The sequence below is a fragment of the Melanostigma gelatinosum genome, assembly GCF_949748355.1.
Source record: "Melanostigma gelatinosum genome assembly, chromosome: 14".
In the NCBI taxonomy this organism is placed as follows: Eukaryota; Metazoa; Chordata; class Actinopteri; order Perciformes; family Zoarcidae; genus Melanostigma; species Melanostigma gelatinosum.
In genome coordinates this window covers 10,571,477-10,590,806 of record NC_136647.1, presented here as the reverse complement: position 1 = coordinate 10,590,806, position 19,330 = coordinate 10,571,477, and the positions used below count along the sequence as shown (strand labels likewise).

Sequence of the window (19,330 nt, the reverse complement as noted above, 5' to 3'; positions counted from 1 at the left end):
ATAGCCCCCAGCTGTATTCAATTCAGATGTTTCCCTTTAGTTATTATTTAGTTTTATTGGTACATTTAAAAATATTTTTTCATGTCTGTCTATATCTCTTCTCCCTCCCTAAATCTTCTCTTCCATCTTAATAATACACAGTTAATCAATCCCATTTGCATCCTTATAGATGGCACATCAGCTGACTAAATCTGCCCAAATAATCCCTGCTCTCTCCCCCTCTGTCTCCCTCTATCCCACTCCACTCCCACATACACACAGTCGGACGCCTTTTTGATCCCCATGGGAAGTCATTATATCGCAGGGGGGGAACTGTAACAGGCTTTCTGTAGGATCCCGGGTCAGAGTGGGTGGTCATACCGAACTGAATAAAGAGAATGAGAAAATCAGATCATCTGCAATAGAATCTGATTTATATCCGCATGGCACGCGGCCATGCGGTATTTGCAACCTGCTATGAAATCATCTGAAAATCACAAAATGCCGATAATAGAATTTATTAGCCGAAGCGAAATGGAAAAAAAATGCTTCACACATCCATCCATCACACAGCTGGAGAGAGAAACTGCATCGTTCTAAGAAAGAAACGGGTAACGAAGAACATTTGAAAGCTAAACTAAAAGCCTCAATGTACACTTGCACATCTGCATGCAAAGTTACTCATGCAGCAGCGTGAGAAGCACCTCTACACACTCGGGCAGTGACTATCGCTGCAGCAGGAGCAGAGACAAAGAGGCAGCTTCACACCGGGAAGAAATGTGGCTTACTGATGAAAAATCTCCATTATTTTTTTCAGCGTTGCTTTAGGCAAGTACTGGGTAAGAATCTCCAAATCAGACATGGTCCTGCTTTTCCTGTCTGGTTTTGCTGTGCTATACGCAGCCTCTGAGTGTGGATTGTAGCTGAGATGGATAAAGGAAAGACAAATGTGCAGGAAATGAAAAGAGAAATGACAACGGGAATGAGATGAGTTGGGAACAATAAGCAAAGGGGAGCCGGTAAAGAGATTAGCGTGATTAGAAATACACTGACATGCTACAGCCTGGAGGAGAGAATTAGGAGAGGGAGGAAGACATGAGACTTGTGTTTGTTGGTTCATTGAGCCCTGCAGTTAAAACATAGATCCAGACAGGGATGGCATGGAGGAGAGGAGAGAAAAGGGTGTCCGTCCAGACTGGTTGCTGGTTGCACCGCATTGTTATTACCCTTACTCCTGTCGCAGAGAAAAATGTTAACTCTTGCATGTCTGTATGTGGGGACAAAGAGGAGAGGGAAGGAGTACACTTCAAATGCAAAGCGGTTGCAGACAAAGAATTCACCGATATAATTCTCCGGGGGACCGCAGGGAAGTTGGCACATGCTTACACACACACCTACACGCACACACACCTACACACACAGACATAGTCAGACATAAAGCTAGCAAGATGAAGCAACCCAGACAAAGAAAAGCTGAGTGCAACTTAGAGACAGGCTGAGTCACTTCTGTTTATTTTAGGAAAATATGATAATAGAAAAAAATGAAGCTGCAGAGAGTGAGGAGGGGAGGAGGTGAGGAGGGGATGTGGGGGATTCGAGTTGGTGTTGAAATGTGTGAGTGTGTGTATGCATGTGTAATGTGGCAAACCCCAGGGGTGTGGGGGAGGGGAAACTGGCAATGGATCAGTGAGAAGTGAGCTGAGGTTTTTTTTAGGATGGTGATGATGTGCAAAATAAAAAAAAATGATATGGTAATGGTTCTGTGGCTTTTTACAGTCAAGTTAAGAACAGCACTTACAGCTCTGTTCCTCACGAGAATGCTGCTGCGCAGGCTCCGTTTAGCTTCATTCACAGTGTAGCATTCGTTCATTTAGAACTCAGCTTGTTGACTCATTTTAATGCAGAAACATTGTGAAACAGAAAAAAAAGTAACTGATTGCACAAATTCAGAAAACGGATGCACACATACACACAAGTGAACAAGGTCTTTCATGTTGACACCAGGACAGGGAGGTGTGTGTGTGTGTGTGTGTGTGTGCGTGTCATCAGCGGAGGCGTGTCTCTCTGTTCACCCTCTGATGTCCTGCCTGTGACTGCAGGGGAGGAGCTACAACAAGCTCATTGCCACCTTCCAGACAAAGACAGCGTGGATTTGAGAGTGTGTGTTGACACTTTATTCACACACGTACCATCCTCATACTGAGCAAAGAGAAGCCTCCAAATTGTTTAATTGTGAGTCACAACAGTGAAATAGCTGAAGCCTCCTCCTCATACTGTCATTCCCTCTTGTCTCAACATACACATTTAGCTACTTTTTACAAACTAAAATGTTCACATTAGTATTCTACAACATCCAGACCACTGTGGTATCAATTAGCAGAACACTTTTGTACAAATTAAAGTGAATAAAAAAAAACTCCTTTCTCCTCCACCTTCTCCTCTCTTCTGCCCTATAAAATGAGCTTGAAAGTCGCACCCGTGCGCTACACTCAAGGGCTTTGTGAGAAACTGTCTTACCTGCAGAAGCACTCACTCACACACACATACAGAAGCACCTGAGCCCGAGCACTACAACAAAACACACACACACACACACACACACACACACACACACTGCTGCGAGTGGTTTTCCTGACAGAGATCTGCTGAATTGATGGCTGTTCGGACATTGCAGAGGTCAGAAGTAATGAATCACTCACACATGCACCACCATCTACAGCAGCTACAGCCAAGGCCACAGGCTCTGCTGCCCTGTGATGAACTGGAAGATCCATAGACTTGGGAAGTCTCTGATAGTGGGATCGATAACGGCACCAGACTATTCCAATGAAAAACAAAAAAAATGCACTTCTGGAACATATTTTATGCACATGAGCAGAATCTATCGACCACGTGTCGGGGCAGCGCAGCCAAATGCTAACCGCTGGGATCACAGTTGCAAAAAAAAAGACAGGGAATCTGTCCCCTCCGCACTTTCAAGGGCAACTTGATCAATCAGACACCGAATCAATCAGAACAAGAGGCAAGAGTGTGAAAGATCTGCCCAGCTTTACTTGATCCATCCCTTCCTGTCTTTCCTCTCCCGACTCCCCTCCAAGTAACCTAAAGCTGAAGCTGAGGAATTGTTGCAAAAGTAACCAAAGCACATGAAAACACTGTGCATGTGACTCATCTGGCTTCGCACCTGAGTTAGAAGATGCAAAATAATAAGAGGTGAGATCTTCGAGTGTGCAGCTGCAGGAGCAACTCATGCTCACTCACTGGTAAACGAAGGCGAAGAGAAGAAACAGGCAATATTTCACAAAATGAATACTTTGCTAAATGATGCAAACATATTTCCCTGATGGTGTGAACAGTCCCAAAAGAGAGCATAATTAAACTTAACATTCTCCACACACTGCTCATACTACTTCCAAAACCACTTTCCTTAAATTGTTTAAGTCTGAGTCAGCATAACACTAAAATACCACAACACAACTATAAAACCACTGGCATTTAAAGGGGACAACTGGGAAGGATGGGGTTTTGAAATATATATTATTTGAATTCATTTTTCTTTTCTTTTACTTGATGTCAGAAAATTGTACAAACGGCGGCATAATAAACACGCATAATAAATAATCATTCTTACGAGAAAGAATACACACGCCTTCCCAGTATCTTCGTTGTCACCTCTCAGTACAGTGGATCATAGCTCAGTTGTAAAGCCAGGATAATCTATGTCTGATCATTAGCATCACCCAGAGACGCGACCTGCTCCATCAATCACACCGACCTGCTCCTGCTCTTCCCTGTCTGACCTCACTCTCTCTCTCTCCAAAACCACGCTATTCTCTCCTTCAGCCTACTGCTCCACTTACCGTTGGCCACGCAGATCTGCTGATCAACTTCCATATCGCATTTGTTTTTTATAAACAGGCTGTGGAATGTCACAAGCTGCACGTCGTGCCTGCGATAACAACATGATGAGATCAATATTTCACCGATTCAGCACCAAGATCCGGTTCTCCTATACGCGCAAAATACGTGTGACACAATCTTCAAGAAAACCTACGCTGGACTCCGAAGCATCGGTGCAAAAAAGACACCCCGCGCGGTGTTTTCAGCTGTGCGACTTACCTTCGGGTTTGTGTGAGTCGTTTAAGAAAAGTCGCTCAAATGCAGTTGGTGGCAAAACGAAACACATGCGCGTCTTTGCACTCTCTCTCTCTCTCTCTCTCTCTCTCTCTCTCTCTCTCTCTCTCTCTCTGACTCGCAGTGCAAGGAGAAAGAGAGAGAGAGAGATGCTGCGGACAGGAGGAGGAGCGGTGCTGATGCTGCAGCCGACACCTGGCAGAGCAGCCGTATGCTCAGGCGCCGGAGTTTCACTCTCTCTCTCTCTCTCAACACATGTGCGCTCTCTGCTGGATCATATTAGAAGTTCAAAATGAGTGGATTTCAAAATAAAAACACGACACTAAGAGTCTGGATGTTGAAAAGCTCTTTTTCTTTTTATTTACAGGAGTGATGCACGAAACACACATACTTTAACGAAAAGAAAGAGAGGGTAAGGAGACAAGCAAAAACAATGTCATCCTTAACTGCCAGGAATGAATACCTGCTATTTCAACTGCATGTTGACACTGCTATTAAAGTTGCTATGTGAGGGATATTTTATTAGCATTCAGCCCCTCATTCGTAAAGGAATTTCAAATCCCACACATGGTGATTTTCATTGTGAAAAACAACAACATGAAAATACAATCAGTCTTTTTTGTTGGTGTCATAAACAGGCATTATTAGCCAGTTTTAACATTACGATCTGTACGCCTGTTTATTCTGGCCTATTACATGTTTAGGCTATGTGCTGTACATGTACATGGCACCAGAATGCACTTTGACAAAAAAGAAAGAAAGACAAGGCCCACTAACTAGCCTATTCTGGAGATGTCAGCCGCATCTCATGGTCTTCCTCTGGTATCTATTCTCATTGCTATCTAACCTACAGTAAGTATGCAACTTTGACTTAATGGGCTTCCTCGTCCATGTTGACATTGATACATTGACTGTTGGCCGATGTCCATCTGGTGAAGAAGGCTGTGAGATGTGATTAAAAAGCTCAATAAAAGGCTAATGAAGACAGAGATGAAAAACAAAATGATAAAACATTGATGTGACCTAAACATAGCGATTTGTTTTTGTGCTTTTTTTCAGCATTTACACAGTAAAGGAAGCCAACGACAACCAGGGAAAGAAAAAAGTCAAAGAAAGTCAGGAAATCACAGCAAAACAACATAAACATGAAGCAGCCGGCCACCAACACTGGTGATGGATTTGAAACATCAAAAGCCTTATTATGTGACATATGTTAAAGGGAAAGCTAAAGTGTTTAAAGCAGCATCAAAAGTGTAAGAAAGTAGCTCTCTCTTTTATCGAAGTGTGGACAATGTACTTCTTTTAGAAGGAAACACTGAGGTTTGGCATGACATGAAGGAAAAACAAGTACCGGTACTCATTATGCCAGAAGATATATTTTCAAATACACATCCCTCTGTCTCTCAAAACTAACAAGGGGACTGTACGTTTGAACATTAAGCAGGGTTAACTGCTGTTGCATTGTTATGTCATAATGTGCATTTGTAGATTTCTTTGAAAATGATACAATCATGGGGAATATGCTTTGACTATCTGTGACGCTGCTCGTTTGTAACAAAATAATTGCGTCGTGTAACAATTCAACAATGAATATTATCATGTTTAGTACAAACATTACCAAAACCCCTGGATAAGTCAAAAGTGAGACTTGAAGAAGCAATGCAATATCACATTGTTACACTTCTACTGAGGCCCAGTATGACCCTGCCAACATTGCCAACCCTGAAGATAAAGTTTCACGTAAACACAAAATAAGCAACACAATGTCAGACACAAACAGGGCCACATCATTTAAGCCCTTCTCAAATTTACAAATAATTTACTGCAAGAAATATAAACAATGTCTTTTATACACAATGTTAATAAAACATGTTTGTACTTTTAGAGAACGATTTAGTTGTAAAGGACTCCCCTGACCACAGAGAATGAGCTTCAAGGTTATAAACTGAGTGTTAATGCATCGGTCTGCATTTAAATGAAGATTTTTTTCGTTGAAGGGGAACTCCAGCAATTTTACTCGACAAACTATGTTCAAAGTCAGATAAATTGCCTCAAGTGATGTCCCTTGAGTCATCTTGTCAGTTGAGTCTTAAAACTACAAGTTTGAAAAATGACGATCTCGGGGGTTTGCAGTTAGAAAGAAGTGAGCTTACCAAACCTCTGTGGCCCTCTCCTCATCGCTCCTCGACGCTGGTGGCCCCAAGCTACATTAGTTTATAGCATAACACATTTGAACATCTGATTGAACTGTTGGCGGTCCAGTTGCACTGTGGGTACAGTACGCTTGGTTTTGACGAGGAAGAATGACAAACAAAACTGTTGTAATAAAACAGTAAATATGAAATTGAATCAGATTCATGATGTGAAAGGTCCTGGTATTGACGTGTTTTAGGAAGCGGGTAATATAAAGCAGTTAATAAACATGAGAAACGGTGAGAACAAATTAGGAAACAAAAACATTCTTCCAAATGTAACATAAATACAAAAAAAGGCAGCCTGTGTCATTTTATGAAGAAGAGAACCGAAATGCTAGAAGCTACAGATGCAAAAACAACACACAGCAGCCAGCACTGTGACAATTCCCAATCATCTAATGTTACGCAACATTAACTGACGTTACGCATCCAGGTTTCATTCATTTACAAAGGCTATTAAATATCACAAAAATAAGAGAGTTTAACAACTGTCATTAGTATTGTGAAGAGAATTTAAAACCAGATATCAGGTCCACGATTACGAGTCAGATGGCTTGACTGTAAAATGCCCCCAGTCAGGACTAGATCTGTATGTCACAGTAACAAACTGTCCAACACAATGTTGTTTGCTGTCTTGATACGGCAGTTTCAGAATTATAATTTGCACATAACCACAATAATAGAACCACAATTACAAGTGAAAGCCTGGGACCTCAGATGGTATTGACCTCATGGACACTTGTAAGCTTCAGCTCCCTGCATTTTGACCACCCTGTTCTGCTGGTCAACAGGGATAATTATATCACGAACACGTGATTTGCAGCGCATTGTGCAAGCTCTCACTTGTCATGTAACTGATAGTGAAACGCTGCTTTAACAGTCCTCCGTAAGAGTTGGCAGGTTTAAGAGGATGCGTACCAATCTGTATTCAAAACTGAGTATTATCTAATTTTGTTAAGAATTAGACATGTACAGTTGTTTTGTTTTCACAGAAAGAAAGACTACATGTACATGTTTCTGTTTCTGATGTTACCACCTGTGCACACAGTCCTAGCTCCAGCGCGCCACAAGAGCCCCCCCCCCCCCCCCTCGTACAGCCAAGCAATAAGGAGCATTTGGAGCTCAAGCCCAAACAAAAGGGGTAGCAAGCTTATAACAAAACACTGAAATAACAGGACATGTCAATCATGGCTCAAGAAGCTCTGCTTTTGAGTTCTATCCCAAGTTTTCTGTTTTCTACCCGGCAGTCAAGAGGGAAAGTCACAGGTTCATGAAATTTAGGGTAAAAGTTGTTTATCAGTACCGGTACTTTCCACCCAAAAAGGGAGCACTGCAAGTGAGCAGTCAGAAATACTCTTACACAGACAAACTGGCAGCGGGGGAGGTCGAAATGTATGCGGCACGTTCCAATGCAGCCTACAAATCATCGTCGTCTTCCTTGGCATCATTGTGCAGGACGGCCTCCTCTTCCGGCGACGCCTCTGAATTGCGATTGCGCTCGCTCATCTGTCTCCGGAGACGAGCGAGCCAGAGCGGCCTCGGTGCTATGATGAATGCCGTAGCAGAAGTAGATCGCGAAACCTGAAACGGCAGGGATCGATACAATTTATGCAACTACCATGTCCCCCTTCCGAAAGACAATCATGATTGTTCGAAAATAAAGACTGCCTACCTATAGCCATCCAGACAGAAAACCGTATCCAAGTGCCTCTGTCCAGCTGCATCATCAGGTAAATATTGACAAACATGCTGATCACTGGAAGGAAGGGTAGCAGTGGAACCTAAAGAGTCCAGTATCATAAGGAAACATGACAACTTGCGTTAAGACTTCGCAAAGTGAAAGGATCACAAGGAGTGTTTTTTTTCTTTTTTTTATCCGAACCATTCTGAAAATCAAACCTTAAAGGACAGCTTTGTCTTGCTCTGAGGCTGTCTCCAGACGATAAAGGTGAGGAGGAGACACGCCATGAAGATGGCACTTAGGGCTACGATGTTCCACACCACAAAGCCTCCATGCACTGCCAGTACGCTGAACACCAGGATCAACGTTCCTGCACAAAAACATGTTTTTAAATCATTTCATGTTTAACTCTGCACAAGTTCCATTTAATTCACCAACCACGACTCCGATTTTTTAAATGAATCCATTCAATCTATCATCACGTACCCATGGCAGCGGCACAGATGTTGACAGCGAAGCCTGACAGTGTCGTCGGCTCAGGGTCATCTGGGAACAGGAGGGTCTTGAAACCAGGCAGGATGCCCATACTGGGGACACTGATGCCGTCGCTCAGCTCCACCTCATCCTGAGTATTGGCCATCTCATACATCAGGCCGGGCTGCTCGGGCTGGTACCTGACACACACACACACACACACACACACACACACACACACACACACACACACACACACACACACACACACACACACACACACACACACACACACACACACACACACACACACACACACACACACACACACACACACACACTTAGCTGTTTTACCATTGCTAATTTACTCTGTATTCACATCAATGTAAATAGTTGCTAGTCCCAGTGGTAATGCAATGTTAAGGAGCAGCTGTTGTGCACCGTGAACCTGTTTATAAGTAATGTCAATTATGCTGTTACGTCAGCTGCAGCCACATTTTTAGCAACAGCAGTTGAAGTCATATTTTGTCTGGTAGTATGAAACTGCTTTCAACAAGAATGCAGAGCTGAGTTTCACTGGTTGCTAAAAAGAGATGTAAACAAATGTGGCAGCAGGAAGGTGGCACGATGGAAGTGTTTTGAGCTTAACGCTGGACCAACTCCAACATGGAAATTATTTTCATAAGTGGTCAAAATCGGGGGAATGGCGAAGCGCTGACGGGTTCAGCGCTTCGCCATTCCCCCGATTTTGGCCATCTGAACCACTGAGCCATCAGAACCACTGACCCTGGATAAACTCGACATACTTATGTCCCCCCACTGACCTGAGCACCAGGACGCAGGTAGCCACTAATGTGTAGGCCAGCAGCGTCCCTATCGACATCAGGTCCACCAGGTCCTTCAGGTCGAACAGAAATGCCATGATAGCTTCCATGAGCAAGGAGAGAGAGAGAGAGAGAGAGAGAGAGAGAGAGAGAGAGAGAGAGAGAGAGAGAGAGAGAGAGAGAGAGAGAGAGAGAGAGAGAGAGAGAGAGAGAGAGAGAGAGAGAGAGAGAGAGAGAGAGAGAGAGAGAGAGAGAGAGAGAGAGAGAGAGAGAAAACAATTAGAAGAGTTGTCTGATCCTTTGGACCCTTGTTACCATGAAAAATAATAAATAGAGAGAACCGTTATGTGTTCTGAAGTTGGTCCTTGGATTTTCCATAAACATGTCTGCACTTTAATTGTCTATGTCTATCGAACATTCTACGGTTAACAAGGTAAACATATCCCCAAAACATTGTCACTGTGAGCATGTTACCATGCTGAGTTTTTGCACTCAGCTCAAAGCACTGCTGTGTGTGGTTCGGGCTCACAGAGCTGCTGGCATGGCTGTCGACTTTTTGTGTAACATTACAGCACAAAGTTCAGCAAATGCAGCGCACAGTAAGCACATCGGAAAAGATGTGGTGACTCCCTTTGCCTCAACACAACCCTTTCCATGTAGAAATGACAGTTGCAAAACATTTTGAAAAACGCATGTTTAAATGGTCACAGCCACTTCTTCCCTGTTGCCATTTGTGGCCATACATAGCATCCACTAACGACGGCTGACAGAAAGGTCAAAGCGGATCCTGCACGTTGTACTCCTTTTTTGCTTGCTCTTGGTTTTCTTTAATTCTACTTTCACATCATCTCATACCTTCCTCCCTTCATGCCCTCTCTCTCCGTCCCTCTTCCCAAATACTCTTGTTTTCCTTATCAGTCCCCATTTAACAATCTTACCAGACATAACCCCAGAGGCCACAGTGGACGTTATGGGGGATTTCCTCTCGCTGACACGGGACAGGAAGGAGAAGAGCAGGCCATCCCGAGCCATGGCAAAGATGATACGGGGTAGGGGGAACATGGAGCCCAACAGACTGGGGAGGCGTGGGGAGGAAAACATCAGATTGGGACAACAGTTGTAGGGGCATGGTAGAGGAACAAGGGGAAAGGAAGAATGGAAAGAGGTCAGTAGGGAAGGAAGGGGAGGAATTAGCTAAAGGAGACAAATACGTATGGCAAGGATAGTAGGTGCGGATTTCGGGTGGGGACGAGTAGCGGGATACCGGACAGGCTTGCACTGTAGAGCAGCAGGGGCAGTTTAGTTTGGAGTTTATTCTTCTTCTTACACCAACAAGATGCAGGTAGAAAAAGAAGGCTCCCCACATTAAGTTCCTTAAAGAAAAACAAGTCCGGCCACTGACCCATGTCAGAAGAACGCCTACATAAGAGACCTGGCCATGACAGTTAGTGAAGCTAAGCCTTCATGCTGAAGTGCTGATTTCTGGCAAGTTTCTTTATAACACAGTTCAATTGAATCTGCAATCGGCAGACCAGAGCATGTCCAACCCGACGCAGCTCAGCACAGCAGCTTGAAAACAAGCCTCATTGAAAATAGATGCTGTTTAAAAACATGCGTGTTAGTGTCTCAGCTGCCCCTACGCCAGAGGTGAGGGTTGCGGTTAGCGGGGTTTTGGTGCGGGGGCTGATCCCGGCCATGAACTTGAAAAGCACCCCATCGTCGGTCATAGCCCACATCAGGTGGGGCATGGGGAGTATAGCACCCAGCAGGCTACCAGGGGGGAAGACCAGGATATATAGTATCCACACTTACACCCACGAAAATGCCGAGAAACGTACATGAACAGAGACACCAGCTCACAGATACAAGCAACATCATACAGTACATTTACAAAAAATAATATGCTGCATCTTGTGCAAAACGTATACAGTAAGGATAATAGTTGCATGCACGAACATGTTTAACATCAACGCACGCAGCTGTTTGTGACCTTAAATATACTTTGCACACATTTTGAAATGTATAGAATCCATAGTTATCTTTAACAATTCTCTATCATAGCAGGCATTCAGAATAAAAGCATGTATGTAGAATAACACCGCCATTATAAAACCATTAAAAACTGATTATTAATTTAAAAAATCAAGCATGTGGTGGCCTTCGGTTACATGAGTTACATAATAACAAACTGATGGTACCATATATTCTTAGCAGTGCTCTTATTTTTAGTCAAGGCAAGGCAAGGCAAGTTTATTTGTATGGCACATTTCAACAACAAGGTAATTCAAAGTGCTTCACATAAAACCATTAAAAGCATCAAAACACAAGGCAAAAGAAAAGGAGATTTCAAAAACAATTAAAAAACAGTGTAAGAAATAAAATGCAGTCGTAAAATGCCGAAATGCAGGAAATTGATTAATATATCAATTGAACGTGGTTCAATTAAAGGCAGCAGCAAACAGAAAGGTCAAATCAAATGCCTTTTGAAGTTAAATATACATTCACATAGTCCCGCACACAGGAATGTCTATGTGTGTGTGTGTGTGTGTGTGTGTGAACGAGTACATGAGCATGCATGTTAAGCTAACGGCAGACCAATGCATGTGTGTGTAACTGCTTACCTAGTGGACAGAGCACAAAGAGAGCCTACAGCAACAACATATGTGGCTCCTGCCCAGCCCACATATTTAAAAGCTGCAGGCAGAGGGATGTTGCTGTCAAGCAGGTAGTATGGCATCATGAGGGTGAGGGCGGCAGAAACCCCAAAGTAGGCTACAAAGCAGATGAGCAGCGAGGACACGATGCCAATAGGGATGGCTCTCTGGGGGTTCTTCACCTCTTCGCCTAGGGCGTAGACGAGGAACAGACACAGTTAAACAGGGAAAGAAGTACGTGTTCACCGATTTATTACTTCAACGGGTGCTGACTTATGCATTCAATTTTTTTGAAAGCATAAAAGTCCTGCCTATTGGAATTACAAGAGACAAATCTGCATTATCAACTGCAGTGCTACAAATGTGTTTTTTTGTGATCAAATTTATATAAATATATATATACTAGGGGTGTAACAATACGCGTATTCGTATTGAACCGTTCTGTACGAGGCTCACGGTTCGGTACGCATGACGAACCGAACAATACGTTTGAATAAAAAAAAGGAATTTCTTTTTTTTTTAAACCTTTATTGAACCAGGTAGTCCCATTGAGATTAAAAATCTCTTTTGCAAGGCAGAACTGGCCAAGACATGCAGCAACACAAGAAACGCATAGTCAGACAGAAAAACACATAACAAGACAAGTTAAAAGAAATTCAAATTTATAATACGAGTATAATATAATAATAGTAATAGTATAATAATACTAGTGCATTTGGAAAATGCAGAAGCTTAAATTGTGGGAAATATTATGTTTTCGGTGGAGCCACTGTTCTCAAACTGGCAACCCACATGACGTAACGGACAGCGTGCTCTCTGACACGCCCACCACCAAAGAAAAACGTTCTACTCCAGTCGGGAACTTTTGCGCTGTGAGACACGCTACAGTGTAGCACAGTTTTAATGAATAAATATATTTTAAAATCAAGTACATTTCTCTGGCATTTATAGTTTTCTACTGAACCGAAACGTACCGAACCGTGGCTCCACTGTATCGTACCCAACCCAACCGTGAATTTTGTGAACCGTTACACCCCTAATATATACACAGAATACTATTAATAAGAATAAAAATAAACACTCATAGATGCCCCCCTACTCCCCAAACGGAAAACGACACCGTCGTATTGGCAGAATTCCCAAAAAATGTGGAAAACAGGGCAAACTAATGTATTTAAGAAACCACCCAACCATTCAGCCGCAGGTGATTATACAACAGAGCTCCTCAGGCGAACACTCACGTCTTGTTCTGCACTGAAATCACATTGCGATGATGGAGTCTGTATCACACTGTCTGGTTTCCATTCCGACATCACCATTCACGACAGCTAATGATCGCCACAGATTATTGGAAGGTCAGAGGTAATATGCATAACGGGTAACAATTGTGTGGATGTTTGTGTGCCTATGTCTACATTTGTGTGTGCGTGTGGAGGGGGAAGGGCTTCATGGCAACTTAACTCTTGGTAGCCAGAATACACACACACACACACATGATATAATTTAGGGCTTGCTGAGAATGCCCCCACAAGTCAAACTGAAGCAATCATTCAGTGTTAACCTCACACTAGCCAATTCGAATTCAGGAACAAGAGGGGTGGGAATAGCCGGGGGTCCAGAGAGACTCTCCCACCCCTTTTCCTTTTCTTTAGAATCCAGAGGCCTTCAACCGATTAAACAGAACGACATGGATGAAGACACACACCAATTCACAGGTGTATAGATCGGCACAGTGTAGAAAAAAACGTCCGAACACCAAACCCGGTATCATGATTTCACCTTAACCGGCGTCACAGTGCTCTGCATTCCAGCAAGAGCCAATTTGGGTCAAACTCACTCAACTGTCTCTTTTCACTCTGCCCTGACCCTCTTATGGAACACTCCTGGGTGTTTAAACAAGCTTAGGATGGAAATGGTCCCAACTCCAGATTCAGTTACAACACCCCTTTCAAAAGCAGTCACATGCCCATGAGGCAATAGAAGGTATAAGAGACCAACTGGCTAACTGAGTTTTCTGGCACTGACCTGTGGTGGCGATGCAGTCAAATCCAACGAAGGCATAGAAACAGGTAGCAGCTCCCGATAGGACGCCTGTGAAACCAAACGGCATGAAGCCGCCCACTCCTAAACTCTCTTTGGTTGGCAGGACGCCTGTCAGACTGAGCAGGGACGAAAAGAACGATTCAAATCAGCAAAAAATAACAAAGCAAAATCAAATGTAACATAGGATGTTTCACAGAACATCTTTGCTATAGAGGTGGGTGTGTATCCACATTCTTACTTGAGGCTGGAGTTACTGGTATAATTGGCATGTAGGATCTCTTCAGGGTCCAGCTGCCAGTTCTTCAGAGTACCTTTGACCAGGCCAGAGACCACCATGAACAGCAAGACCAGGACGTTGATACACGTAAAAACCTTGTTCACGATAGCTGACTCTTTGACCCCGAATGCCAGCAGACCTTAGAAAATGGAGAAGACGTGGACAATAAGAAAGAAAATGAAAACTTGTTTGGAGGCGGAGACTACACTGGAGCGTGTAGCGTGTAAACCTGTGGTTACACACGTTTTGTACTCAAATTCGTCAACCTATTTATCTGTAGTGAATATCCGCCACTGCAGCAATGTCAACTATAAAGGTTTACGGGAAAGACAAAGTCACAAAGTATGCTCTTTCTGACACGAGAGAGAGAGGGAGAGAAAGAAAAGAGGTTTTCTTACCTGTGACGATGAATATGATGAGAACAGCAAACATGTCGGGGTACTTTGCCAATATACCCGGTGCATTCATGGACATGTACTCCCTGCAGAACTGCTCCATGCGCTTCCCTACAAACTCGTCAAAGGTGGCGCTCCATGCTCGGGCCACGCTGGCGGTACCTGAGATGAAGGTAGATGAAGCAGTTGAGGTCGATTTTTGTGGTGCCTGTGCTTTTGATTGTCTTGGTTGTGCCCTCTCATTCTGTTTCTCTGCATGGGAGCTCAAACAACAAAAAGGAGGGCAACATAATAGTAAATGAGGAATTTGCGTGTTGTTTACCAATGATATAGGAGAGGATGAGGTTCCATCCAGTGATGAAGGCCCAGAGTTCCCCGACAGTCACATAGGAGTAGAGATAAGCTGAGCCTGTCTTGGGAACACGGGCTCCAAACTCAGCATAGCACAGACCTGCCATCACTGAGGCCAACGCTGCTATCAGGAAAGACAGCACAATGGCAGGACCTATGGGGAGACAATGGACATCACATGATTAGAGGGAGGCTTGAAGAACATCTTTCAATCGCTTGCTGAGGTGTCAACTTACCTGAATTCTCTCGCGCAACAGCACCGGTCAGCACGTAGACGCCAGCGCCCAGCGTGCTTCCCACGCCCAGGGCCACGAGGTCAAAGGTGTTGAGGCATCGCAACAGACGGGAGTCTTCCGCGTTACAGTCCACCACCTTCACCCTCAGCAACTGCTTCCCGAAACCCAGAAGCTTCTTCAGCGCCATGGATCCCAGTCTGACCTCAGGGAGGGGGAGATGGTTGACCGGGGTTCAGAGGTCACGGGATGAGGGGGGGGGGGGGGGGGAAGGGGAGAGGTCACACACAACCTAGCAGGAGAGAGAAGATGAGGGAATGTGATTTAAAGTTCCGCACACTCAAGTGCTTCAAAATAAGCGGTGGAACTTTTTACAGCAGTCGTTGAAGAAACACATGGTTTGCACAGTGGTGAAGTGTTGCACACTGGGTTAAGCGGTTTGACAAACTTGAGAAACTTGTAAAGTAGAACACTGTTTCCTGGGGAGTTACATAACCCAAATCCACAATGTGTGACTGCTTGCCAAAAAACCAGAATCCTATAGGGATAATCCATCTTATTGCTGGATACGTTGCTGACGTGTGTTACATCACACGGCTCACAGGGGAGGAGGCAAAGCCCTGGAACAGACTGTTCCAGACGAAGACAATCACAGCTCATCATGACACAGAAAAGACTTTTTTGAAACGTGCCGTAGAGACTTGTTGCATTGTGTTACCCCTACACATAGCAGAAGAAACTAAAGCTACCATGACCGCTACTATTTACCTCTGCAACGATACAAACAAGGACAATCCACTATTGAGCAGCCGTTGGAACCTACCTCTACCCTCTAGAGGCAAAAAAAAGCAGCTGTAAGACCTGTAAGTGGTTGCTGAGAAGATACTGTGAGTCAGTGGTCTGTCCAACATGTCGTGCACATTCCCCAGGGCTGAGCTCACAAACTGAGAGGTAATACTTGATATTGGCCCAGAGAGGGCAGAGTGAGGAATGGAAAGAGGAAAGACAGAGGGGAGGGGGTATAAACAATGTCCTGCAGCTGTGGGAGTTAGGTTGTGGCGGTATGGCAGAAGTCCAGTGGCGCGTCCCATGGAAGCGGACCAGACATGCAGCAGGATAACACTGTGGCCCATTTTGAAACAATGGCACCGCTCCACATGAGGACATTAACCCAGAAAGGTCATGTGGACAGTGCAACAGTCATGTCACACCTTGTGGAAACTGGCATAGAAGGGTAAGCTAAGGAGACAACCTTGTGGCTTTTTTTCTTTCTTTCCAGAAAACAATATGTTGCAGTTTTACAAGTTCTCCAAATGGATGTACTTGTATTCAAAGCTCAAATGTGCAGTGGGGCATGTTTACTGTACAAGCTTATACATTAAGAAACACTTCGCTGTCTCAACGCTAAACCCAAAGCACTGCCACCACTGCGAGCTGAAATGATTGCAATTATTACAAGTCAGAAGACATTTCAATTCAGCCTCTTTCCACCTGCAGCTGCTATTTGGTGTTGCAGAGGTCCCTATTGTCTGCACCGAGTCATTGTTAATAAGTGACGCCGCTTGATGGCAGTGAGGCTTCGCTGGATGTTCTCTAGAAATGGAGTGGAAGAAATTACAGGTATTGTATGCCAATGTGATACTGCACACCATTAGGGGCCTACAACATAAAGATCTGCCATTTAATCAGAACGGATTGATTAGTCGAATAGTAGATTGTCAGAAGATGATATAAATTTGCTTTGTTTTTTAAGAAAATTGCAAAATATTTTCTGGTTTTCTTATAAGTAAATGTATGTAGAACATAATCAACATACTAATCGATATTCATACACATCTCATACGAGCTCATACATCAAGCTGTTTTTGTTGTTGTTGTGCTCGACATAAAAAAAACAGCCCAACACCTGCAAGACGTTGATGGATGTACGGGTGCATCTTGGAGATTGTCATAACCAAATAAAGATCCTCCTAAATGAAAACTGAAAGGGAGCATCATGATGTTTGTGTTGCATTTTTACAAATTTACCTTCAACATATTCAGTCATAGCCACTCCCACTGCTCTACCGCTGAGCCACAGTGACCCCATGATGAAATGCATACACGCAGTAAATGAAGAGTACATCTAGAGAAATATTTGTTTCCTTCATCTGTTTACAAAGAAACGAATTGAAGGGAAACCGCTGTTGCACAAGTAATCCATGAAATTACTCGACCAAACCAGCAGCAGTAAGACTGCTGAGCCCATGCTTACGGTATATTCGTATTCTGCCCAGATAAATAAGTAGCTGTAATACAAATAATAAGCTGTTCCAGAAAGGCGGAATGAGAAAATATAAGGAGTACTTACTTCAGAACACCGACAGATAGGCTTCACCTGTTGATCTGAAAAGTTTGAAAAAACAAACGGTGGCAGATCGAGGGATTAAACGCCACATTTGTTAACCATTCTTGAAGCTGCTGTGACGACTGCAGAGCGATTGACGGCAGCCGCTCTGAAATAGAACCTGGAGGAATCACATGGCTTTGCTATTCGAAGCAGCACACGCACGCATGTACACACAAGCACGGTCACAATGTCGCAGTCGTTGGCTGACCATGAAAACCTTCATTTTTACGGTAATAACTCTGGATGCCTGTAAGATATTTCATAATTACGGAGTTTGGAGCTGCATAGACTTCAGGCTTTAGACGGCATGGTCCCTTCTTAACTCAGTGTGTGCACACACACACACACACACACATACACGTATACCCGGCCCACTGTCAGATTAAAATGGTTTTGGCAGAGAGAGTACAGTGGAAGAGTTGTGCAGAAGGCAAAGGCAGTGCCCGTCAGTGGGAGGGAGTGGATGAACAGGGAAGGGGATGTGATCCGTTAGAAGCTATGAGAGTACACCGCAAATATGACACTGCTTGACATTTAGGAAGGCTATGAGTACTCTTAATGACTACCCACAAAATAACTAGCGGTAGACTTGGAATAAATTGCATTAATATCGTCCCCCCAGCAACAATTTCATGTATCTCTCATTTAATTATTCCGTGTTATGTTGGAGGAATGAAAAAAGTAGAATGCATATTTTGATATCTATGTCGTCCGGTGGATTGTTTCACAGATTTGGGGTCACTCAGTTCAGCTCAAAAGCATACCCACCCACTGTAGGCTTCCAGCTAACTGAGTGGAATTGCTTTCTGGAAGTGGGTTCGCCGAGGAGAGAGAACGGCATGCAACAGCAGTTACTGCTGCTTGTTGACATGTCCCATATGTATCCATCCCATGCATCCTACTGCAAGTCCTGGTGTAGTCTTAATGACAGGTTTTATCTTTTGGCGCCTGTAAACAATTTCATTTGATGCTGTTTGACTGGCCGCGTGCCCCAATGGGTCACCTTGAACTTCTTGTGTGTGTGGATTTCATGTGTGCCAATCGGTCAGTCTGTCGGGAACAGGCAAAGTCATTGGCAGCCAAGTTTTGACCATGAAGAAAGAATGATTTACGCTTCTGGCGAAACTAAGAACGTGTGACAAGGGACCAATGACGACGTGTCTGAACACACAACGATCCAACTCTCAGCCTATTCCTGACACGGTCCGGAGAAGTAGTCACATATTTCAGGAAAAAAAAGGTTGTCCCATTACCTCCATTCAGTTCTAGTACAAAGATAGCGGATGCTAAAACACCAGCATGGGGAGCTACAATCACATGAAAGATAGCGAAATGTACTGACACCTCTGTTTAACACTGGAGTCTCTTTGCTGATCATTTGCTGATCATTTGTCTGCAATTGTTGAAGATCCAAGACATCCGGAATATTCAGAGAATATGAATATTTGAGTTGTCCAGTGTTCCAAGTGTTAGCCTTTAGTACATGAACATAGTACTCACGGTTAAAATAAAAGGTTAAGAAACCGTTTTTCGTCCATATCTAATTCCTCCGAGAGAATATTTGTATTTTAGATTCATTAAAATAGCACTACAAACTGAAATGGAAGTGTCTTTTAACGTACCATATTTGTGTGCATTTGCATTCAGATATTGTGTATTGAGATAGTTCATAAGTAAACAGGTCAGTAGCACGTTTGACGA

The 19,330-nt window shown here is 43.7% G+C and overlaps 1 protein-coding gene across 1 annotated transcript; it reads right to left on the bottom strand.

Moving 5' to 3' along the window:
• Positions 1–4,444: 4,444 nt before the first annotated feature.
• slc7a1a (solute carrier family 7 member 1a) lies at positions 4,445–18,037 on the bottom strand. Its single transcript, XM_079283772.1, is given in 14 exon segments — positions 4,445–7,815; positions 7,817–7,889; positions 7,981–8,089; positions 8,208–8,359; positions 8,476–8,663; positions 9,288–9,390; positions 10,226–10,362; positions 11,909–12,131; positions 13,967–14,100; positions 14,223–14,400; positions 14,660–14,818; positions 14,979–15,161; positions 15,244–15,532; positions 17,591–18,037. Coding segments are annotated over 13 exon segments (1,917 nt in total). The 5' UTR covers positions 15,431–15,532; positions 17,591–18,037; the 3' UTR covers positions 4,445–7,724.
• Positions 18,038–19,330: the final 1,293 nt, after the last annotated feature.